The sequence below is a fragment of the Oxyura jamaicensis genome, chromosome Z (assembly GCF_011077185.1).
Source record: "Oxyura jamaicensis isolate SHBP4307 breed ruddy duck chromosome Z, BPBGC_Ojam_1.0, whole genome shotgun sequence".
NCBI classification, from domain to species: Eukaryota; Metazoa; Chordata; class Aves; order Anseriformes; family Anatidae; genus Oxyura; species Oxyura jamaicensis.
Window position 1 is genome coordinate 17,992,559 of NC_048926.1, and position 21,427 is coordinate 18,013,985.

Sequence of the window (21,427 nt, forward strand, 5' to 3'; positions counted from 1 at the left end):
GAAATAGGCTGGGTTGCTACACAGAGTTAAGCACTTGAGAGCAGTACTATCAAGTGCAATTGATATGGTACTAAAGTGATTTTTGCAGCATTTGGGAACATGGAGGCTATATCACAAGCATGGCAGGCTAACCACAATAATGCTATTGACACTTCAGCTGCTGTCCTGAAACTGTTAAATTTTGTCAATACTGTTAATTAAGCTTTTTTCAGCAGTGGTTCAGAAGTCTCAGTTCTGTAAATCAGTAGAGGGACAGTTTTCTTCTAATTGTAGACAAACTTGCATGTAGCTGTCATTGATGATACCTTGCATGCTACAGTATATGTTGAATTTGGCACAGAAAAATCTGACCGTTTTTTGGAGATGAGCAGTTCACACTTTTCAGTCATGTTCACGACTAGCAGTCAGTGCTGCATCCTGCAGCAGCCTAGGCCAAAACTGTTTAGTAACGATTGTGAAATGGGGATCAAGAGTCTTAGGAACTTCCTCTTTGCTGTCCATAGGTAACAACAGTTAGTGTCTGTTGTAAGTGTTTACTACGGGATAATCCAGGAGTAGCAGTATTAGTAGGGTTCTCAGAACACAAACCTCTTTGGGGAAAAAAAGTATTCATGGACTTTCAGTAACTAGTTGAGGAAATACTCCAGTCCATTTTTTGTACAAGACTGCAATATTAGCAAACATCACACGGTGTTTTCAGGATTGAGTCATAGTTTGTTCACCTCCATCCAAATCCCAGTTTTGGCGAGGCTTGGGACGTAGTGAAATTGTATGATCTCAGTTTGAAGAGTGAAGTGTGGACAATATGTATATTATAATAAACAGGGATAATACTGCAGCTCAAAATAAAATATACAAACAAGTGAAAAATAGCCTGGAATGATGAAACTTCTTTGGATATCAATATGATAGTCTACAGTGCTGTGAAACAAAGGACACAGCAAATCAAGCTTTAACATGCTTTTTGAAGTGTGATTGTTCCTATCAGCCTTTCCCAAGAACTGAGAGGATGTAATACACTGCACTCGGAAAAACAAGGCAGTAATGTGTCATAAAGTTACGTGCAAGACAGTGAGACATTGCATTTGAAGACTGCTTATAGGAGCTGTTTTTGCAACTCAGTGAAGAGAAATACTTGGCAAAGCATCCATTTATTAAAGTCAGGCTTACTAGATTTCCTTTTCTTGAAACTACTATTCAGCCAAGAATTCTCCAAGCATTACCACTGTGTTAGATAATAAGGATATCATGGATGCTCTGTGTTTTGTTTTTCCAAAATTCTGTTAACCCCTTGTGGGTGATTACTTGAGGGTTAGTTCAAGCTGTTTGTAAAGCATTTTAACAGGATGAAAGAATTTAGAATAATCTTTTATTCATTTAATCCACTCTAACTGCAATATTTATTCAACTGGTTACCATAAATAATTCAGTTTAGGATAGCGTTCCTCTTTAGATGAGTAATGTAACTTCAAAAAATTTTGTGTGCCTTATGCTTTGGCCAAAATGGCCTTGTGTATGTCCCGTGGCTTAAAGAGGTACTTTATTCCATCACAGTTGTGTCACATAAGCAGGTGGCCAGGTTATTTGAATTCTGTATTGTACTTAGGATTCAGGACAGAAGGAAAGTGGTTTGGTGCTGGTATACAAAATGTTTTAATACAGCGTGTTTTGTCTTGTTTCACTTCATATTCAATGCTTTGTGTTTAGTTTATGTTTAGTCATCTGTAGCTGTGATGTTTGACACTTGAATGGTATTAGTTGCCAGTGCAGAAGATGTTTAAGGTATTAAGTCACGTTCTAGAAGTACTTCAAAATTAAATGAATTCTTTCAATATAAATGAAATATTCAAAACTTTAAGTGTTTGCAAGTAAAAATACATATCCGTCTACTTGAATTGTGTCTAATCTAAGTGAGGACTTAGGCTGAGTTAAATACTTAAACACTTTTACTCTTTTTAGAATCACTAATAGTTTGTGTGTGTGCATTTTATACTGGAAAACAAAATCTTTAAAAACATTTTTCTATTTCCTTTTTTTTTTTTTTTTTTTTTTTTTCAGTGAAGATTAAGAAATTCTGCCCCGGGGAGAAAAAGACTGTCTTGGATGATTTTGTCAAGCTGTTGATGTGATGTTTAATATTTAAAGGTTTTAATGGTTTTGGGGGTGGTGATAATCCTTCTCTCTTCATGTACACTGTGCTGGTCTGTCTACCAGAGCACCGTTTATTTCTAAACAGTGATACTTGGTTTAAATAACATGTCAGTTTCTTTTTTAGTTTTGACTGGTAGTTGAATTTGGTCTTTAGTACACTACAAGTTCAGGTGTAGGGTGTGTGTGTGTGGAGCTACAGATTATCTAGCCATTTACACATTTCAGCACTGCTAATTCAGTATGTTTTGTAATTAAATAATTGGAATATCCTATCTTAGTTCAGCCTGTACTGCTTGCTACAGCTTGTTTTTGTAAGCAATTGTAGTTTGATGAAGCTTGCAATGGTTTGGAAAACCTGGTTGGCTGGATGCTGATACACAGCTTTCTGCAAGAATGTCTGTAGGCAACAAGTTAGTCCACAAGATGAAGAAGCCTCCTGTTACTTCTGAACAATTATAGAAACTACATAAATTGTCCTCACATTTAGCCTCTTTTAAGAGCTTTTAAATAAACTGAAGCTTAGGATGTATATATATATATATTTTAAATACAGAAAACTTTACATTTTGCACGTGGCCTTGAACCTAGTGTGAAGTGCTGCGTAGTTTTATCAATGAGCTGCAGTTGCACCCTTATCCCCGTATAGATTTGTTTAGTTTTAGGATAGGGTAATTGATTTGGATTTCTTCCTCTGAGAGCTGTTTCTTCTGGTGGATGGTAGTGCTGTCTCTGCTGGGTATTGGAAGGAGGAGTGACTGAGATTGAGCTTACACAACCTCCTAACATCTCGAGTGTCTGTTTTGTCTGGACTTCCTTCATGCAGCATTTTTGTGCAAAAATTTCAAGGCTTTAGTCTGGGAGCACTGGGTCAAAGAATATGTCTGCTTGAAGAGTATGCAGGAGATTTTTTTGTTTCGTTACAGAGTATTTTATTTTCTACCAAGGAATACTCGTTCTGAAGTGCTTGTTACGATGGCTGTTCAGAAAAATAAAAGGAGTATATCATGTTTAGTTTGTCTGGTTTCCAAGGGGTTATTCAACATGCAAATACTTGTTTAGTTTTGTAAGTCTAAATATGCGAGCAGTGTTTCTAATCTGCTAGAAAGAATAAAAGTAAGCTGTTGATACAGTCTAGTAATCAAGAGGAGTAAGAAGTAACTTCAGTTCTGGGGCTGTTTTGTTTAGTTGGTTTGCTTTTTAAAGAATAGGTCATATTTTCATGTTCTCATAAGCAATGCCGTTACCCTGGCCTTGTGTAGAATGCTTAAGTTAGTATCCCCTCTTATTGAATATTTTTGTAGATGACATGAATTCTTGTTGTCTTGTGAGGAATAGTGAATAAACAAGTCCTTGTAGAGGCCTTGTTTTTCTGTCTACTAAAATGTCTCTTTCCTCATTTGTGTAGTAAATCCAAATTTAGATAGATAAGATACACATTCTCCTTACTGTCTGAGAAAATTCTGTGTACAGACTTGAAAGCAATTTCTAGTCTTGAAGTTCTAGCTGGATTGTTTTATTAGTCAGAAAGAAAAAGCTTTCCTTGTCTGGAAGGGAAAGTTGCAGACCAGTAATCCCATAGGATTGGGCATCATGCAGAAGAGTTTGGTGCTTTTTAACTACTACCCATTTCTACTCAGATGATCAACGATGAAATGGAAACTGATGTTCTTCCAGTTCTTGACAGCTTGTTGTGTGCCTTTGAATTACTTTAGAGGTTGCTTTCTCAAATCAGGAATGTTAAACTGTGTTAAGTGAGGACATGGACCATGGAGAGAGCAACTGATGTTCAGACCACAGAGTTTTTTAGTTCTTGTTTTATGAAGGCTTGCATGCACTGTAGCGAAGTTCTCAATCTCTTGCTTGGTCTTAACATACTCAGTGCTATTCATTCCATAAAGCCCATCCATTTATTTTTTTTTGTATAAAGGAAAATCTTTGCTTGATGGGGAAATAACTTTCATCCTGTTAACTATTAACTTGAAAACTAGGTTAAGAAATGAGAAGATCACGAGCTATTACGAATTTGTACCAAGTGCTGACTGAAAAAACACTGACAAAGGCATACTGAATGAATGCAGTATTTTTTTTGGTGATAATTATGTCGCAAATGATAAAAAAAAAAGGGGGGGGGGAGAATATGAAGAGCAATTCCTGTTACCAGTGTATGAAAATTGGATATTTTTTCCTTTACAGACTCATTTTGTATATATTATGAAATATTCATGTGAAAAAATAGATAACACTATTTTCTATGTAAGACATCATCATCAATCATATATTTGAAAGGTTTCATTGAGTAGCATGTTAACCAGGCACAACCTTCTTAAAGATAGTTTTATTCTTTATTCTTCTGGGTTTTATTCTTTCTAAAGTGACCACATTTTTGCCACCATGCCTACCTCCATTTAAAGGCATTCTTGGGTCAAATAATTCTAGCTGTCTGATAAGTCAGAAGTTGAATATCATCTTCTGCAATGTCTGTTTCCAAAACAAATTCTTACTATTTTATCACTGTTTAGTAAACATAATAGTGCATTGTAGTCTCCTTTGATTTTTTTTATTTTTTTTTCCCACAGTCATAAAAAATTGAAAAGGAAAGCTGTAGTGGATCAAGTTGAATTACTGAATTTGAATACCAAGTTTTTTATCTTCATGACAGGTTCCTCTATTGTATTAGAATGTACAAGACCATAATTTCTGTCCTGTAAGTAAACTTTAAGGCCAAGTGTATAAAGGCCAAGTGTATAAAGGCCAAAGCAGCACAAATTATAGTGACAAATGTCTAGATAGAGCAAGCTAAAAACAGCTTGTAAAATAACAGTAATACATTCTATTTCTGATTCTGCTTTTTACAGAGATAGTAGAAAGCTTCCATTTTAGCCATATACGTAAATTTAAAGAAATAGTTTATGTCCAGTGGAATTCAGCCATGTATTTATGGATTATGATTAAACAGTTGAGACCCCATGAATCTACCAGGGAATAATGAATGTGTTACTGTTAGAAAAGATCCTCCTAAAACACATTGAAGGCTTAAAAACTGTGCGCACTAATTAACAAAATACAGTGAACATTTAAGCTGTTAATAGCCGCAGCATCCCTGATGCATAGACCTTCAGTATGCTAACACTGCATAACAGTTCTCTATTGTGCATCTCTTTAACGAGGGTAACTGTGTCTCTTCTTTTCTTGCCTCACTACCTGCTGTGTATGGAAATTGTGTACACTATTTAGCACCCGCTTTCAAGTCCATGCATATTACATAGAAGCATTGCATCTTGCATTAGGTTAAGGGACAGCTTTTAACAGCCTTGCTTCCTTATAACTTCTTAAATGCAACTTCTCTTCTAAAAAGCATGCACCGGCAGTGATCTTGCTCTAAATTTGCATTTTTTGATTGGGGATTTGTGCTTTCTGTTTTTCTCCCGTGTGCCTCATACCATTTGCTACTTTGTGACAAAGATCTGTTACAGAAATCGCTTTAATTATAAAGGAGATGTAAAGAATAGAGAACATGCATCACAATGGAGGCAGGCATCGGTTTACATGAACTCAGGATTTCAGGATATTGTTCTTAGTAGCAGACCGTGCACTACTGTGACAGTATTGTCAAATTAAACTTGAAAATACTACTTTTTGCTCCATCCCCTACTCCCCTCCTTTGATGAAGATATTTTTTTAATAAAAGCCTAAATAGCTTGTAAAATTTGAGCCCTTGAAGTTAAGCAGCGTTCCACAATTACCGCTAAGGACAGAGTAAATAGGTAGTTGGGAGGTGAAAGGAAAAGAACACTGGAATGCACAGTAGTGGAGTTCTTTAAAAATATTGTAGCATTCTGCGCTCTAGCTACCAGCTTAGGGAGATTGATAGCTAATTAAACTGAATCCACAGTAGCTGTTTCATATACTGTAGCAATAATGTTACTTACAACTTTAAGAAATCTTACTAGAGTTGTCAAGTCTTAAAATTTTGCCATGCATCCGAATTTGAACTCAATGAGCTCAGGTCTTTGCTGTCTAGATTATGAATTGTCTCAATAAAAGCACAGGTGTTCTGCTTCACTGCAGCAATTGCACAGCTTATACGTAAGTAATGTCCCAGTTCACTGTCAGCCTCTGAATGCTGTGTTCCCTCAAGTCTTTTGCAGCTTGAACTGTGGAGCATTTCCACAAAACTGGAGAAGGCACACCAACCACACATCTTACACATATTAGACCCTGTCTCCTCCAAAGGCTGGAGATGATAAAACAAGCGGTGTCAGTATCTGGGGACTCTACCAGAGCCTTATTTGGACAATTTCTTAATGTTAGGTTTTATAAGTTTTTCAGATGCGCCCAAAGCAGGTCAGAACTGTTCGTGACAGAATTTCTAGAAAACGGTAACCTTATGAAGTATACTTAGGTCATATTCTTATGATTTATTTTGTAAATACATACATGTAAATACAGGTAACTTTTAATGAATGTTAAAAATAAGGACGTCACTAAAATAGCATCAGAAACGCACAAAAAGTGCAGGAATTATTCCTAATGGCACTGAGCTGCTGACTGGGTATTTGGCTGTCCATTATCAAAACTACTTATTATACACGGGAAGCTTTTTTAAATGCAGGTAAACTAAAAGTGCCTCTCCTTTTATTTGAAGGTTTATGGTCTAAAAACTCTGTTTTCTTATTTTTTTGCTCTTCTATTAATCTGAGTATTGACTGTAGAAACACATGTATTTTTAAATGCCTTACAGGTAATGACAGTAAAAGAGCCAGCTACTTGTGTGTGTGGAAGTGTAATATATGCTTTTACATATTCTTTGAGTGCTAGGTAACATGTGCTATCTAAATATTGCTTTGTTGTAAGAAAATGTAGTTTACAAGATATGCTGTAAGTAACTCAGAGGCTTTTTCCCTACCTCATTAAAGATAAGCACGTGGTTTATAATTTCCTCAATCTAAAGAATGTCATGACATACTGAAGTCTCTTAGAAGGCTATCAGTAGCAATATCAATATATTTTATAAAAATATATTATTTTTCCATTTTTCCTCCCCTGATCACCTGTACTTCCTCTGTTTAATAATGATTTTCTTAATTACAGTCGTATATGTTATAGATTAACTGTGAAATGTAAAATCAGATACTTTATTCCTCTTTTCTTTAATTTCATGACATTTACTCAGACAACATTTGTAAAACTAAGAGGTACTGTTACAGGAAAAAATTCATTCTTAATAATTAAATAATAGCTTTTGTCTTGCCCTTTGATTCTTTCTTGGCGGAAAAACCTATACTAAGCATGAAATATCCATCTATGCTGAAAATGGGACTTTATTTTGAATACTTTATTTTTAAATTTCTAAAATGTTGTTTACCTGTCCATCAAAAAGTACAGGTTGAATGGTCAGTATTTTCTGCATTTTTGTCATGCATTATGGTTTGTCAAGAAAAATTCCTCTCTGCTTTGAGGTTTTTCAGGGTACCAGTAGATGCCAAATCTCATATTTCTGTCTTTATTTTAAGCATTATGGTTTAAACTCACAAAAGCACAGCTCAGCAGCTTTTTACGTAAATCTTAGCATTAATCACGTCTATAAATACAATTTTCCTATTACTCTGGCAGGACACAAATGTGAATACACAGTTTGGGAATGTAACACAGCGTGTAAAGTGCTTCAAGAATTGAAAGATGGGTTGGTGAGGGAGAAGTTTTCTACTTATTGCCATGAAGTCACATTCAAATTTGTACAAAGCACGTGGGATTTGCAGAATTCCCATTGCCTATGGAACTGTTTTGGAAACTTACTGCTCCTTTCCATAATGTCAGCGTGTAGATTTAAAAGTATTAAACGAACTTACAATGATTACAGCAATGTGACAATTTATGCTTTTGTTAGACCCACTTCTTGGCATATCCTTCTCTCTATACCCAGTTCCTCTTCAGTGTTTTCTGCAAAACTGTGTAAAGAGATTTTCTTCAAATAAAAGCTTTGTTGCCATCATTATTACTATTGAATCCTGTCTCATGTTTACAGTGTTTGGTTTTCTATTTGTTTGTTTTTAATGTGGTTCTTTCACTGCTTTTCAACTGTTTTATCAATTGTTCTACAGTGTGGTTAGATGGGAGAACATAGTATGGGTAACACATGTTGTTCACAGATCACTGTGATAATGCAGAAAGATTGTGAAGCCTGAAAGAAAACCGTATTTTGTGTGATACAGACTTTCCTAAGGGCAAATACTCTTTTTTCCCTTGTTATGTCTGTAGCTGTTAGATAAATGTTGTCTGACCATGTTGAATTCATTCTGCTCCATTTTTCCATTTGCGATTTGCATAGTAGACTTTGTTCTCTTGCACGTATTTCAAAAACACTGTAGTGAAATGTAGAAATGTAAATATTCTCATCCTGACTTCCAGCCTAAGCAGCTGAGGCCACCAAATAAAAAGCCTCTTTCACAGCTGCTAGTTGGTGGGTATTGTGCAAGCCGGTCCGTGCTTTGATACAGCAGCTCATGCAGAAAGCGTATTGCAATGTGAAACGTGAATTTATAGCAAAACTTCGTGAACTTAGGTTGGTAAAACAGGTTGGGGGTGGGGAAGTAAGCAAGCTGCTGTGAACTCCTATAAAGTACAGAAAACTTCTTTCCCTCCTTTCTAACAAGTGTAAACTCTTGAGGTTAAGTAGGTGGGGCAACCGGAAGTAATTACTAAGGCCAGTGGCATTTTTGCGGTTTAATAAAGGCAGAAGCTAATTATTCAGTTTTTATTTAAGTGAAATGATGCCAAAAAGGAGGTTCCTGCCGAGCAGCTGCACTCCTTCAGTGTTACCCTAATTTACCACAGACACAACTGTCACAAACAGAACTTTTAAACTTGATATATAGCCACGAAAGTAAGGAGCCCTTTGTCCAGAGTGCATGCAGAAGAACTCCTTTATACAAATCAACCGGCAGATGACGGACAATGATGAAAATTTGATTCTTTGAAGTCATAATGGTCATTGAAATGTGTGAAATTCTGGTATTGAAAAGAGAGCGGCTAGCAAGACTCTAAATCCTGGGTGGTTGCGGGAAGCTTGCTGGGAGGTTTTTCTGTGTTTTGACATCAACTTCCCATTGCTTGTTCCCTGTTTCCTTTATTATTATTTTTTTTTAAAGAGGGGGATGCTAAACAGTATAGTTGATAGCAGTCATGTACGGTTTTTGCCTATTCATGGGGAGAAATGTCAGAGCTGAAATATGATACCTTTGCGAACACCTGACTCATCCATTCAAAAATACTTATTTTTAGAGATATTTTCTATCATTTCTCTCTTTGCCTTGAATTATAGACTTCAGTTCCTTGTCTCCTTTGGAGTTTGTGTTATTAGTGGAGCACTGAAAGAAATTTTCCTTTCCTTTAAAAGTCATCTTTATGCTGAATCCTGCTTTCATTGACTGTGCCTATGTATGAGTTTTTCTCCCCCCTGTATAACACTTCCATCATTTTTATTGCTCCTTCCAGGACAGCTTTACCAGCCTTCCCACCATGACAAGTGTTCTTACGTGGTGTAAGTTGTAATAAAGACACAAACTCCTCTTGGTTTGTAAGCAATTTGATGTTATTTCTGCCACTTCAATAAATGTTTTGTCTTTCTGAGCTTATTTCAAGAACCAAATTTTCACGAATGGTTATTAGAAAATTGAAGTTACTATAAAAAAAAAAAAAAGTGTATAGTTAAATTAACCAAAAATGAAACAGTCAGAATTTATCTTTCAGATGATAGCATGCATTAAAAACAAGAAGCAGAATAGTTAATTTTTAGTACTGCAAAGTTGTACAGTTCAAATCCCAAGTCTTTTATGTTATCACCTTATTATTTAGAATTTGTAATGCTGAACACCTCACTAATATTTTTATATGCTAATGGAGCAAAATTCAGTAAAGAACACTTAAAAAGGAGGAAAAGATAGTAGTGTGAAACTAGCTGTCAAAAACATTGTTTTGGAAAGTTGGTTCACAGGTAGTTTCAATGAAAACTTGAACTCAGAACAAAGCTCTGAAGACACAGTAGAGAGTTCAACCCAGTGCAGCACAGTTCTTTTCAAGTATTATATTGTTTTAATGGAATCTTGGAGCGGGAGCTTTAGCCCATTGAAATGTCGCTTAAAGGACAGGTTCTTCTGTCACTAGCTGGAGCTGTGTGGATGAAATGATCACAATAGAGTGTTGTAATGCATTTTAAAAGTGTGAGAAATCAGTTTGTCTAGACTAAGAGTGCGCCTACAGGGAATAGGAATTTTAGAGCTTCTGTGCTCTTTAGGTGTCAAGTATGTGATAGATGCCAAGCCTTTTTATTCCATATCTTTGGCAACAGCTCAGCTATGCTACAGTACCTTACACGTCTACAGCAAGCAAAAACAGTGATTTTATGTCAGGACAACTTGGGCTTCAGAAACCAGAAACTCATTGTCCTAACAACTGTCTGTTCAATTGCCAGCTTTAAAATGGGGAAGATATCAATAAACAATTGCTAGATTCCCAGAAGGCATGGAAACTTTAGCTATAATGAATCAAAGTCTGAAGAGCTAGCAACATCATGTAGATATTTTAGTTTCTGAAAGTAGGCAGGTTTTAGTTTTCACGTTGAAAAGATTTTTTTATGGGGTGATTCCTATATTATTAGTAAAATAACTTTGATTTGGAGCCAAACAAGTTCCCAAAAAAACATGGCTTGAAGGAGCTTGGGATTTGTCTGGGTTATTGGTTTTGTTTTCATCCAGATGAACAAGTCTAGGCATTTCTTTACCACAGTTACCTCATATATATAGCATGCTGGTTTTTAATAAAGTGGTTTTTTTGTTTTGTTTTGTTCTGTTTTTTTTTGTTTGTTTTTTTTTTTGTTTTTTAAGTAGCGTTCTGTACGCACTAATATGTAGTGTTTTTATGGTTTTCTGGTGTGGAGGCTTCAAAAGAGAAAATGTAATATGGCTATAATGCTAGTTAATACAGTATTTAATCACAGAGAATTTAGAAGCAATTCACAAACCTGTAAATCTGAAGCATAAAATTCATAATGGACATACACGTTGCTGAGTTAAATAATAATAATAATAAAAAAATGCTATTTTCAAGCTTGCAAATTTAGTTAGCAATCAAATACCTCTAAACCAGAATGTATCAGTGTAGCAGAATCCGGATTATTTCAGGAGGGAAAATGAAATATCGGGGAATACTCTTACATTTTCCTCAATGGAAACATGCTCCTTAAAATAAAGATTTAAGGGATAATACACTTGTCCAGGTATATAAAAGGCAGGCTTGGAGGCATTATATCAAAGGCATTGAAGTCCCACCACACTTTTACTGCATGTAGAAAAAAAAAAATGGTTAAACGAAGCAGTTTGCCAGCTCAAATAAGAAGACTTCAAGCTATTTCCTTCTGAAACTCTGGTTCAGGCTTCAGCAGTCAGAAATGCCAGGCTGTCAGGAGGTGTTTCTTGTGTGTGTTGCAACAGTTCAGTAATTGGTAGTATTTCTTTTCAATATCATTGCTAGACTCATTTTAAAAATAAACATTACTTGATCCTAATGAAAACATTTATAATGGAATTGTTAAGATATTTTGACAGTTGCCTTTTGGTAGTCTAGTTAAAAAATTTTAAATTTGGAAAATCAGTTTGAATGTTTGTTTGTGTCGCCTTCTGTTCTAATTGCGAATACAAGTCAAATGCTTCAAACATGCTCCCTGCTGCAGTTTTGAGAGATTGATCTCCCAAAGTCTATTTTCTGAAGTAAAACAGAAAATGAGACTTGCCATATTTCAAAGGATTATCTGGTGACACCACCAAGAGCTTTTAAGTTTGCCACAAAACAAAATCCCATAAAGTTAGTAGCTACAGACATGTAAAGCCACAGTATTTTGTCTAAACTTGTTTGCCTTTTCATTCAAGTCATGCCACTGCTGGTGTGATGAATTCAATATGCCCAGAGTTCCGCTACTCTTTTTTGGACTTTAACCACTTTACAACTTGTTCCTGGAGAGAGGAGGGAGGGAGGGAGACCAAAGAGCTCCCACTGGCCTTTTAAGTATGTAAGGAACAGGAGTAGTTCAGGATTTGATGTTTGATTTCACTCTCTTTACTGTACTAGGGTGAACTGACAGGTTAATTTTATGTAATTACTGTTTAGTTTTTAAAGAGTAAGTTCACTTTATCAGATGCTGCTGAGAGTAATTTTTTTGTAGCAATTCTAGTGAGGTTTTTCCTTCTCATTCTGTGCTGAAGTCAGCTTCAACGTTAAAAAAAATATTTTTAGGCTGTTTTCTGTGATCCTTCGGTTTTTATCTTCGTTAGGTTTATTTGTGGAAGCCTTACAAGCCAAACCTTAGTTGAGGAGGGCATCCGACTTCTGACAATAGAACACATTATAAGCCATATTTGTGAAGGCTGTAATCTCCTGTATACTATCCTATACTATACTATTACCAGTGTCAAATGGTGCAAATAAGTGAAGAACATCCCTTTAAAAAATGTCAAATTACTGTATAATACCTGTTTAAAAGACATGTACTCAAACTGACACCACTGGTTGTTGAGCGTTGTTATTTCTCAGCCTAAAAGACCGAGCTCCTACTATTGGCCTAGAATGAATAGTGCTAAATTAGGTAGCATTATAGTCTGCATATGTTGAATTTGAGTGAAATAAGCATAATAAGTCTGCAGTCTGAGAGGGGGTTAGTAAGTCAGCTGAAGAGCCCTGATGTATGTGAAATTTTCTTCCTCTTTTGATCTTGAATATCAACTAGTAGTCTTGAGAAGATGTGACTCTCAAAGCAGATATTTAGAGCTCGAAACACACTTGGCCTTATTTTTTAAAGAGGAGAGGTCAACTTTATGTAATAATGAATGGTTAGAGAAATAAGAGAGCTGAGTTCTGGTAAGCTGCTCTACAGTGATTTGATTATTGTAGAAAAGATAACTTCTGCTTCTTCCTTCATACTAAGCATATCTTTATGATTCATTGGAGATGTTGTTGCCTCTTGATTTTATACATATATATATTATATATATGTGTGCAAACTTAAGCCGAAGTGAAAGCATTCACACTACATCATATAGATGGCTGACCAGGATCTTGGTGAATAGACCTGTTTGTATTAGGTGTAGGCTCTTAACGTTAGTGTAGAATTTCCAGATTTGTTGATGCCTCAGTCTATGCTCTGTTTCTTTGTTTAAGGGAGAAATAAGAGTTCATGATATATTTCCATGGGTGCTTTAGCTGGTACAAGTTGGAGCAGTCCTCCCTTCACAGCTGCAGTCCAAGAATTGGAGGGAATGTCTCCTGCCTATAGTCTGGCACTATCAGTTGTGTAGCTGGGAGATGAGCAGGTTCAGGTAGCTGATCCATGTTAAATCTAATTCAGCCAGGGGAAGTAGGATGAGAACAGTCCCAATGTGAATCTGCTTTAGCTTTATAAAGCTAGACTCGTACATTTCTGCAAAACTTCTCTTCTTGTAATTTAAAAAAAAAAAAAAAAAGGCATGAAATTGTGTAAAAAGCATAAGGAGTATTAGAAGTCTGTCTTTTATGTGAATTCTTTTTTAACAAGTCCAATTGTATTTTTCACAGGATATCACTTCTTTAACTGGTGTTCCAGATGAGCACATCAAAACCAGGAAAGTTCACATTTTTGTCCCGGCACGTAATGCTATGCAGGCTGGAGTTAACAACACGAAGAAATGGAAGATGGAATTTGATAACAGGGAGCGCTGGGAGAATCCTCTAATGGGTTGGGCATCTACGTGAGTAGTTATTGTATTTTGAGATACTTTACTTCTATATTTGGCTCTTACTAGTCATGTAAAAAAGTCTGAAATTGTGTTCCTACCTGTAAATCTACTGTTGTTTTAACACTGCTTACAGCGGTTTAGTTTGTTGGTCATATGGTTAATGATTGTGAAAAAAGAGATTTTAGCTCACAAAATCATCTGGAACAGTTTGGTAAGAGTTAAACAGAAATTTCAACTATTGCATTTGAGGTGATGTTACAGTATGCCAGCATCAAGAAAAGAAGGCTATTAGGTACCTAAAACAGTGAATCCCTTCTCAACTGTCTGTTGCATGCCAATTTACAATTTGTTTAAACATATACTAATGGTATCTAGCTTTTCTGTTTGTTTTTTTTTTAAAAAAAACTTATATAAATACCCTGAAGATCTGAAATGAGGAGCTACAGTTAATTTTTAACAATTTAAAAAATGAGTTTGTTCAACATTGCTGTTAGGAGTAGTAAAAAAAATCTTAAATACACCAAAATCCAGAAAAGGAGTAATGTTGTAATTTAGACATGTAAGTATAACTTAGGTGTAGCTATTTTTTTTTCTAAATAAATGTACTACCTACATTTTACAGTGTGGTTAGAATTCCTGTAAACTAGACAACATTTTTCCTCATGATACTGTTATTTTGTTATGAAGCTGTTTTGTAGAGGCATTTTCAGGAAAGTTAATTGTTACCTATAAACAAAAATTAAACACTGGGAATTAACTTTCAAACTTCAGAAAGGATGCCGTGTGTACTGAAAATGTCTGGCTGCAATCATAGTGGCATTTACAATCAAAGAATACAAAATTCAGATTAAAAAAAAATAAATGTTTAAATATGAAATATTTTGGGAATGCATTTTTTTCCCTAAGATGTAGTAAGTAAGTCTATGACCAAATTGATATTTAAAAAAAAATACAGATATTGTGAAATACAGTTGAAAATAACTCTGGAATCAAATCGTCCTATTATTTTATCTTTCCATAAAATATTGAGACTTGAAACCTGTAATGTCTTGGTTGTATTGTTACTTCATAGGAATTATGGAAGTGAAGCTAAACTGTGACTAGATGAGAAAGAATAATTATGAATTAATATATCAATTGTATTTAAATTCCCTGTTAAAATACCTGGTTTAAAATTTTAAGCTTGTATACAACAATGACCTAATCTTAAGCAACTTGTAGGGTTTTTCACCATCTCATCTTAAGCATATTAAAATTACTGTTTCAAGATAAGATTTCAGTGCTTTAATATACTTACGGCTCAGATGATTCCACTACTGCCAGTAGTAGCTATGTTTAGCAAGTAATGAATGGGTTGTTTTACAATGGCCTAAATTAACTTACAGACCATTGACATGCAATTCACCTTTCCCACCTGTCTTGTGAGCCCCCAAAGTGTGTAACCACCAGTGTCCAGTCCATTTATACCCCTGCACAGATTAGATTACTACTGTAACCAGTGCCTGTAACACCAGCTTTATAGTTCAGGTTGAATTGAACTTTTCCTCAATTCTCTTTTTGTTTTCAGCTGATTTTAGCTTCTCCAGACAGATTATTGTTCTGGGTGGGATTCTGCATTTACCCTTTCTTTTTGAATAATGTGATGTAATTATTGGTGAGCCCTTTTCATCTGAACTCCATACACGTATTTACTGTAGGTCTTTGTTGTACTTCTGTGATTTTACCATCTAATTTCCCTTTTTTTTTTTTTTTTGTCATCTCTTCTCGATTGTAGTTTTTTCAATGCAAATTACCCAGTTGTAGATCTGAATAAAATAGATTCATGGCATTTTTTTAGTTTATTTTTAGTTGGGAACTTTGGTTACAAGAATACTTACGGGTAGTTCTTGAGTACCTCCTAATATGAAGCTATGAACAAACACAGGAAACGTATGGTTTTCCTTGTACAGGATCTCAGAAAAAGAACAAAATTTAGAATCCCAATTTGTAATCTCTGATAGATAGCCCAGAGCATAGGAAATGCTTTGGCACTGTTACTACCACCAGGACATCCTGCTGGCTGTTCTGAACTCTAGCATTTGTTCACACATTATCTCAAATTTAAATACATGGATTGCACATTGAGGAAAAGAAATCAAAAACCCCTATTTAAATTGTATGATGAATGATCTTACCAGAGAGCAGAACACACCAATTCTGCACAGTCCTCATTTCCAAACTGCCTCTGTCCTGGAAGTTTTTCACTAAACTTTCAGTACTGAGCAGGTACAAGTTCCTCGCTACACATCAAAATTTAACTTCTCTGTTTCCCACTTAATATTGAGTTGACTAGACTTTTCCAACATCAGTCACAGAAGAGAGGACCAATAAGCAAAAACTGTCACAATATTGCAATATACTTGGTTGTGTGATTCTCCTAAGTTCACACAATGGACTAATTCATAGTCCCTAATTCTCTCTACTGCCTTTGTAAGATAAATCTTTACATGTTTTTAAGAAAGCCCATCACAGTGGCATGTCAAAGTGTAATTTCTGCTTTTATCCTGTTATTCTTTTTTTCTTGGAGAATATATTGGATGTATAGTGAACTCCATTTTTCCATGTGTACATCAGATAAAATTACATTGTTGTCTTTGCTGGAAGCTAGATTCCCCCTCTTCCCTTCCCCCTCTGCCAGTCACAGGCTTTGTCCTTTATTGTAGAGTTCAGTGTTCCTTTGGTTGCTTTTTCTCTTCATTTACCCATATAGCTTCAAAGAGAGAGCAGTCAGAGGCAGCTCCTTCAATAGTTTGTTGCAATTTGGTCTTGTCTTGCAGTTGTCTCCCAGGCTCATGTGTGGTGTCTGGCTCTTGGAAGCATTATGCAATCGTTGCACTCCTACGGCCCCTGTCTTATGGCTACAAAAGTCCTGTGGATTAATTTTTAAAGTCCTTCTTTTCTAAACCTTTGTTATTGCTTTTAAGTTAAGCTTTTATAGCAACAAATAAGGGAGATTGTTTTTTACTGAGATTTTGATTTGTTTCAAAATAACATTTTGCTTATTTGCTTCCTTTCAGAAATGTGTTTGAGAATAGATGATAATCTAAAAATAACCACTGTGTAGTTACTTAGCTAGTGGTTCGAGTTTCTGAACTTTGTTTTCAGTGGTGGCCTGAGATCTGAGTGATGTACTGGAATAATTTTTGGTGGTCATGTGACTTCAGCCAAATCTGAACTATGAATTTGTTCAAATCTTTTCAGTCTTTGATTAATTCCCGCTCTGTTCAGTTTGAAATTCTGCTCTCTTCTGCATAAGATTATTCTCCCATTAGCTACTCTCAGACTTCTGGCCTCCATGAATTGTTCAAAATTGCCGTAAGTCTGCCAGTTACCAAGAAAGAGAGTATCCACAGAGCTTTCAGAATCAAAAAGATTGTTGCAGTGCATTTATTATAAATTCAGCAGATAGTTAGACATATTTATTGAGTAAAAAAACTTAAAACATTAATTTCAGCAGAAAGTTGGGAGGGAATTTTAACAAACTGAAAAGTGGAAACAATATTCTCCACAATGTAAATGTTAATCCTGGAACTAATTAAAAATGTTAGGGATTTTGAATGGCTGAAATTCATGCTGCTTTTGAGGTGGTGTACTACAATGACTTGTGTAATACAGCTTTTGGCTAGCACTTCAGATAACAGATACAATTATTTTTTATTTCAAATGTTCTTAGAATTTGCCATCTGATTTCTTACAGAGCTGATCCTTTATCGAACATGGTTCTTACTTTCACTACTAAAGAAGATGCCATTGCCTTTGCTGAAAAAAACGGTGCGTATTGTATTTATGAAGTACAATAGATTCAGCTTGATGCTTCGTCCTCATGGATGTGATGAATTAGCACTGACTTAAAGCCAGGAATAACGCACATGGGGCATAGGGCTTCTTCAGCAGTTTTTCCAGTGGTATGCAGGTTTCATCTGTATTTAATCGAGGGTAATTAAAGAGTAAAATTTCTTGATCAGACCAAATTGTATGAAGTTGTTAGTTGATTTCTACTATACACCCATAAAAAGAGGAATCCATTACCTTTTACAGTTAAAAAGATAAACCATTCAAACCAGTGCAGTTTATTTGTACTACTTAAAGTCTAGTATATTTAATTACCCTGTTGCTCTTAGAGGGGATCATTTTTAAACTCAATGGTCTTAACTATATTGAAAAATAAACTGTATTCATTAATAAATGAATAGGATTATCTTATTTGCATTGGATATATAAATTATAGTGAATTTTTCAATAGTATTCTGTAATGTTTTGCTAATAATAAGAAATTATGGAAAATCTGGTGTTGCTTTACTTACACTTGTGTATTGTTAATGCTGTTTCTTAGGAAATTCAGTCTGTAAGAAAATAACTGAATCCTGGCCATTATGTTAATGAGCTAGTTATGTTATCTCTTTGGACATGATATATTTTACCCTTTTGGTATGCGTATTCAAGTTAAATACTCCATATGTTCAGTGTAGGAAATCTATGCATACAATGAATTAGTAATGAATCTCCATTGTGCAGAAAGGTACAAAGAAATTTTGCTAACTAAACTAAGGCTGTGTCTTATATTTATTAGTTCAATATTTACTTAATTTGCATCCATAATTATATCATGAGATATATGAAAATTTTTCTGATTATATGTATGATATGTGCATCATATTTTCTGTAGTAGTAGCTTCAGTATCAGATGCAGCTGGAAATAGAAATTTTACAAATGTGCTTTTAGAAAGAAATGAGGAACGTAGGCACTCATTTAGAATGGCACAACTTCTGAACTGATATTACTGAATTACATCTAAGTCTGGGAACACAGTTAACTTCTCTGTCCTTTCAGTAAGAATTACCAAGTTTTGCTTAACAAAATTCCTTGAAAACCTCACATTTAGCTTCTGCAAATCCTGGATATTGCAGGTATTTTTATAAGATTGGGATATGATTTTGATACAGTTCTCACTGAAGGACTTCAGGAACCTCAGGCAAGCTGTCTTTGTGCCTGTCCCTTCTGAATCATCTTCTTTAGTAGGAATAAGAGCACAGAATACAGTAACAGGAGAGATCTCTGTCCAAAATGTGACTGCTCGGGATGGTCTGAAGTTGAAGCAAGGAGGAAGCACTCATTACTGGGTGAAATTAAAAGTTTAGCCTTTAGACGTAAATTCTTTTTTGTCCTGTCTGACATCACTGTTGAAAAACATACAGTTTTTGTAATAAGGACTGAGAGTTTTTCTACTCCAAAGTAACCTTTTGCCACATGATGAGGATGTTCTTCCAGAAGATGTTCTTCCACAGGCAGTGAAATCTGCTTTCTATCCACTTAGCTTGTATGGCAGAGTTATGGGCAAAAATAATCTCTTACAGCATTGTAATATTTTTATAAAACTGACCTCTGCTCTTTGTTGTGAACAACTGACAGTTTCTAACTCAAGGAGCGTGTTCCAGAACGTGAAACCTTATCACATATGGCTGTCTATTGCAATCCAAAGGTAGATGTAACTAACTTTGTGGATTTTGGATAGCTATGGCAGGCCGAGTCATTGTGCTGGCTGTTGCAAATCTCTTTTGGAGGTATTCAGTGCCTCTCTATCTAGTGTATAAAAAGATGAAGCAATAACTTGGGGCTGTAGATTCCATTACAGCAACCAAGTGCCTCAAAGTTAGGTGTTATGATGCCGAATGTTGCAATACCACAGTCTGTCTCTGGATGTAGTTCTGGCTGTTCACTCAAGCTTAAATTGTTAATCAGAATAGCAGGCAAAAGTCAGTGCTCTCACACATGGAAAGAATATGTTTTTAAAACCTCACCCCTATTCCAGTATTTCTTACGGAGAATAGTTAACTTGGAAATTAACATTGGTTCAACCTGATAAACAAAGAAAATCTTGGCATTTGTGAATACACAAAATTGAGGCACAGTGACAGGGCAACTTGTGTATCTTAAAAAAACATGTTTTGATGTGTAGATGCATTTTGAGTGTTTTCTGTGAATATCTTAACAAATGTAGAATTTCAGATATATGTTAAACCTTTTCAGATTTATCAAATTTTTGTTTTAAAGCTAAAGAAATGTATCAACTTATTAGTAGCAGTTAAAACTGCATTCTTACACACTTCTAGCTTCAACTCAAGAATTTCAACTTTGAGTGAAATGTTGCAGTTAGAGAGACCAAACTTTGGAATACTGAGTGCTGCCCTGGCAACTTTCCAGGCACCTGGAGGCTGCAACCAATTTGCATTTTGATTTACATAAACACTAATATCTCCACCTCCTCTTTTCTGACATTTTTTAGCATTTCTCTGGCTTAACTATCACATAATTTACTTGTCTTCTATCACTTAATTCTCTTCTCTTTTACTCCTATTTTTTTATGTTCTTGTAAAAAGGTTAAGTATTATACTCCCTTTTGATGTTGACTTTTTTTTCTTTGCTGTTCCTTACTTTGGTCCTCCCACCTTTCTGTTTTTTTCTCCAATATCTGTTGTCTCCAATGTCTCCATTCACTCCCAAAGTTATCGTATTCGTCTCCTGTATGCTATTTTTTATATCACTTCACCTTTATTTCTTTTGTAGCTATTTCATTTCCTGTCCCAGCATACACAGAGTGCCTGTGTGATGCTATGGAGTGACATAGATGCTATAGAGCTTGTGAAGCCATGAACTTGCAGGGCTGCATACAGAAATGGTCTGTGTTCTCTGTTAAACCTTTTTCTGATGACTGTCAATGTTTCTGAAGTAGTGCAAGTTGAGCTATGCAGTATGGTGAAGTATCTCAATTGTGAGAACAAGCATGTGTCACGTGCATGGCATTTCTGTATTTTCTGCTGCCAGCTGCAAAGGAAGAACCTAGGGGATGCCTATCTGGAGAAAAAGATACTAAAGTTAAAAGGTTTAAGTTGCATTTGCTCTACATTGTATGCTGTGAATATTTAATTTTTTTTTTTTTTTTTTTTTTTGTCTCCCCCCTGCCCCTGACCATTTCCCCCACAACCCCCAGGCTGGAACTATGATGTTGAAGAGAAGAAGGTTCCAAAACCTAAATCCAAGTCTTATGGTGCAAACTTTTCTTGGAACAAAAGAACAAGGGTGTCTACAAAATAAGTTGGCATTGGCTGTCTCTGAATGTGAATAAAGTCAGCTGTGCTGTATTTATAGTCCACGTATAATACATCTCTTAATCTCCTAATAAATTTGACCTTTAAACTACAGATGCATCTTGTGATGTCTATTTAAAATGTTTTTGATGTCTCCAATTGAACCTGTTACAAACTTCCGTATATAGAGAGGAGATTTGGGGTGTTCATACTTCTAAAAATTAGCTGCATTAGGAATCTATCAGAAGGAATGTTTGAAATCAGCTGCAACTTTAAAGGAAGATTGTGGTTTATCTTTCAGGGTAATTTTATATTCAATATCCTGTTTAAACTTAACAGCTCTGCATGTACAAACTCTCAATAGAAGTGTTTTTTTCTTATTATATACA

General features: G+C 35.4%; 1 protein-coding gene and 1 long non-coding RNA gene across 2 annotated transcripts in view; both read left to right on the top strand.

The window, feature by feature from the left end:
• The window catches only part of NDUFS4 (NADH:ubiquinone oxidoreductase subunit S4), a 47,544-nt gene extending 26,392 nt beyond the window's left edge, over nucleotides 1–21,152 (top strand). Inside the window, exons 3-5 of the mRNA XM_035309827.1 lie at nucleotides 13,753–13,925; nucleotides 17,650–17,723; nucleotides 20,942–21,152. Coding sequence (XP_035165718.1) covers nucleotides 13,753–13,925; nucleotides 17,650–17,723; nucleotides 20,942–21,045 — 351 coding nt within the window. The 3' untranslated portion in view covers nucleotides 21,046–21,152. The remainder of the gene's footprint in view (nucleotides 1–13,752; nucleotides 13,926–17,649; nucleotides 17,724–20,941) is intronic.
• LOC118156076 lies at nucleotides 4,352–9,283 on the top strand. Its single transcript, XR_004746142.1, has 2 exons — nucleotides 4,352–4,855; nucleotides 7,765–9,283. It is a non-coding gene; the product is annotated as an uncharacterized LOC118156076 (long non-coding RNA).
• Nucleotides 21,153–21,427: the final 275 nt, after the last annotated feature.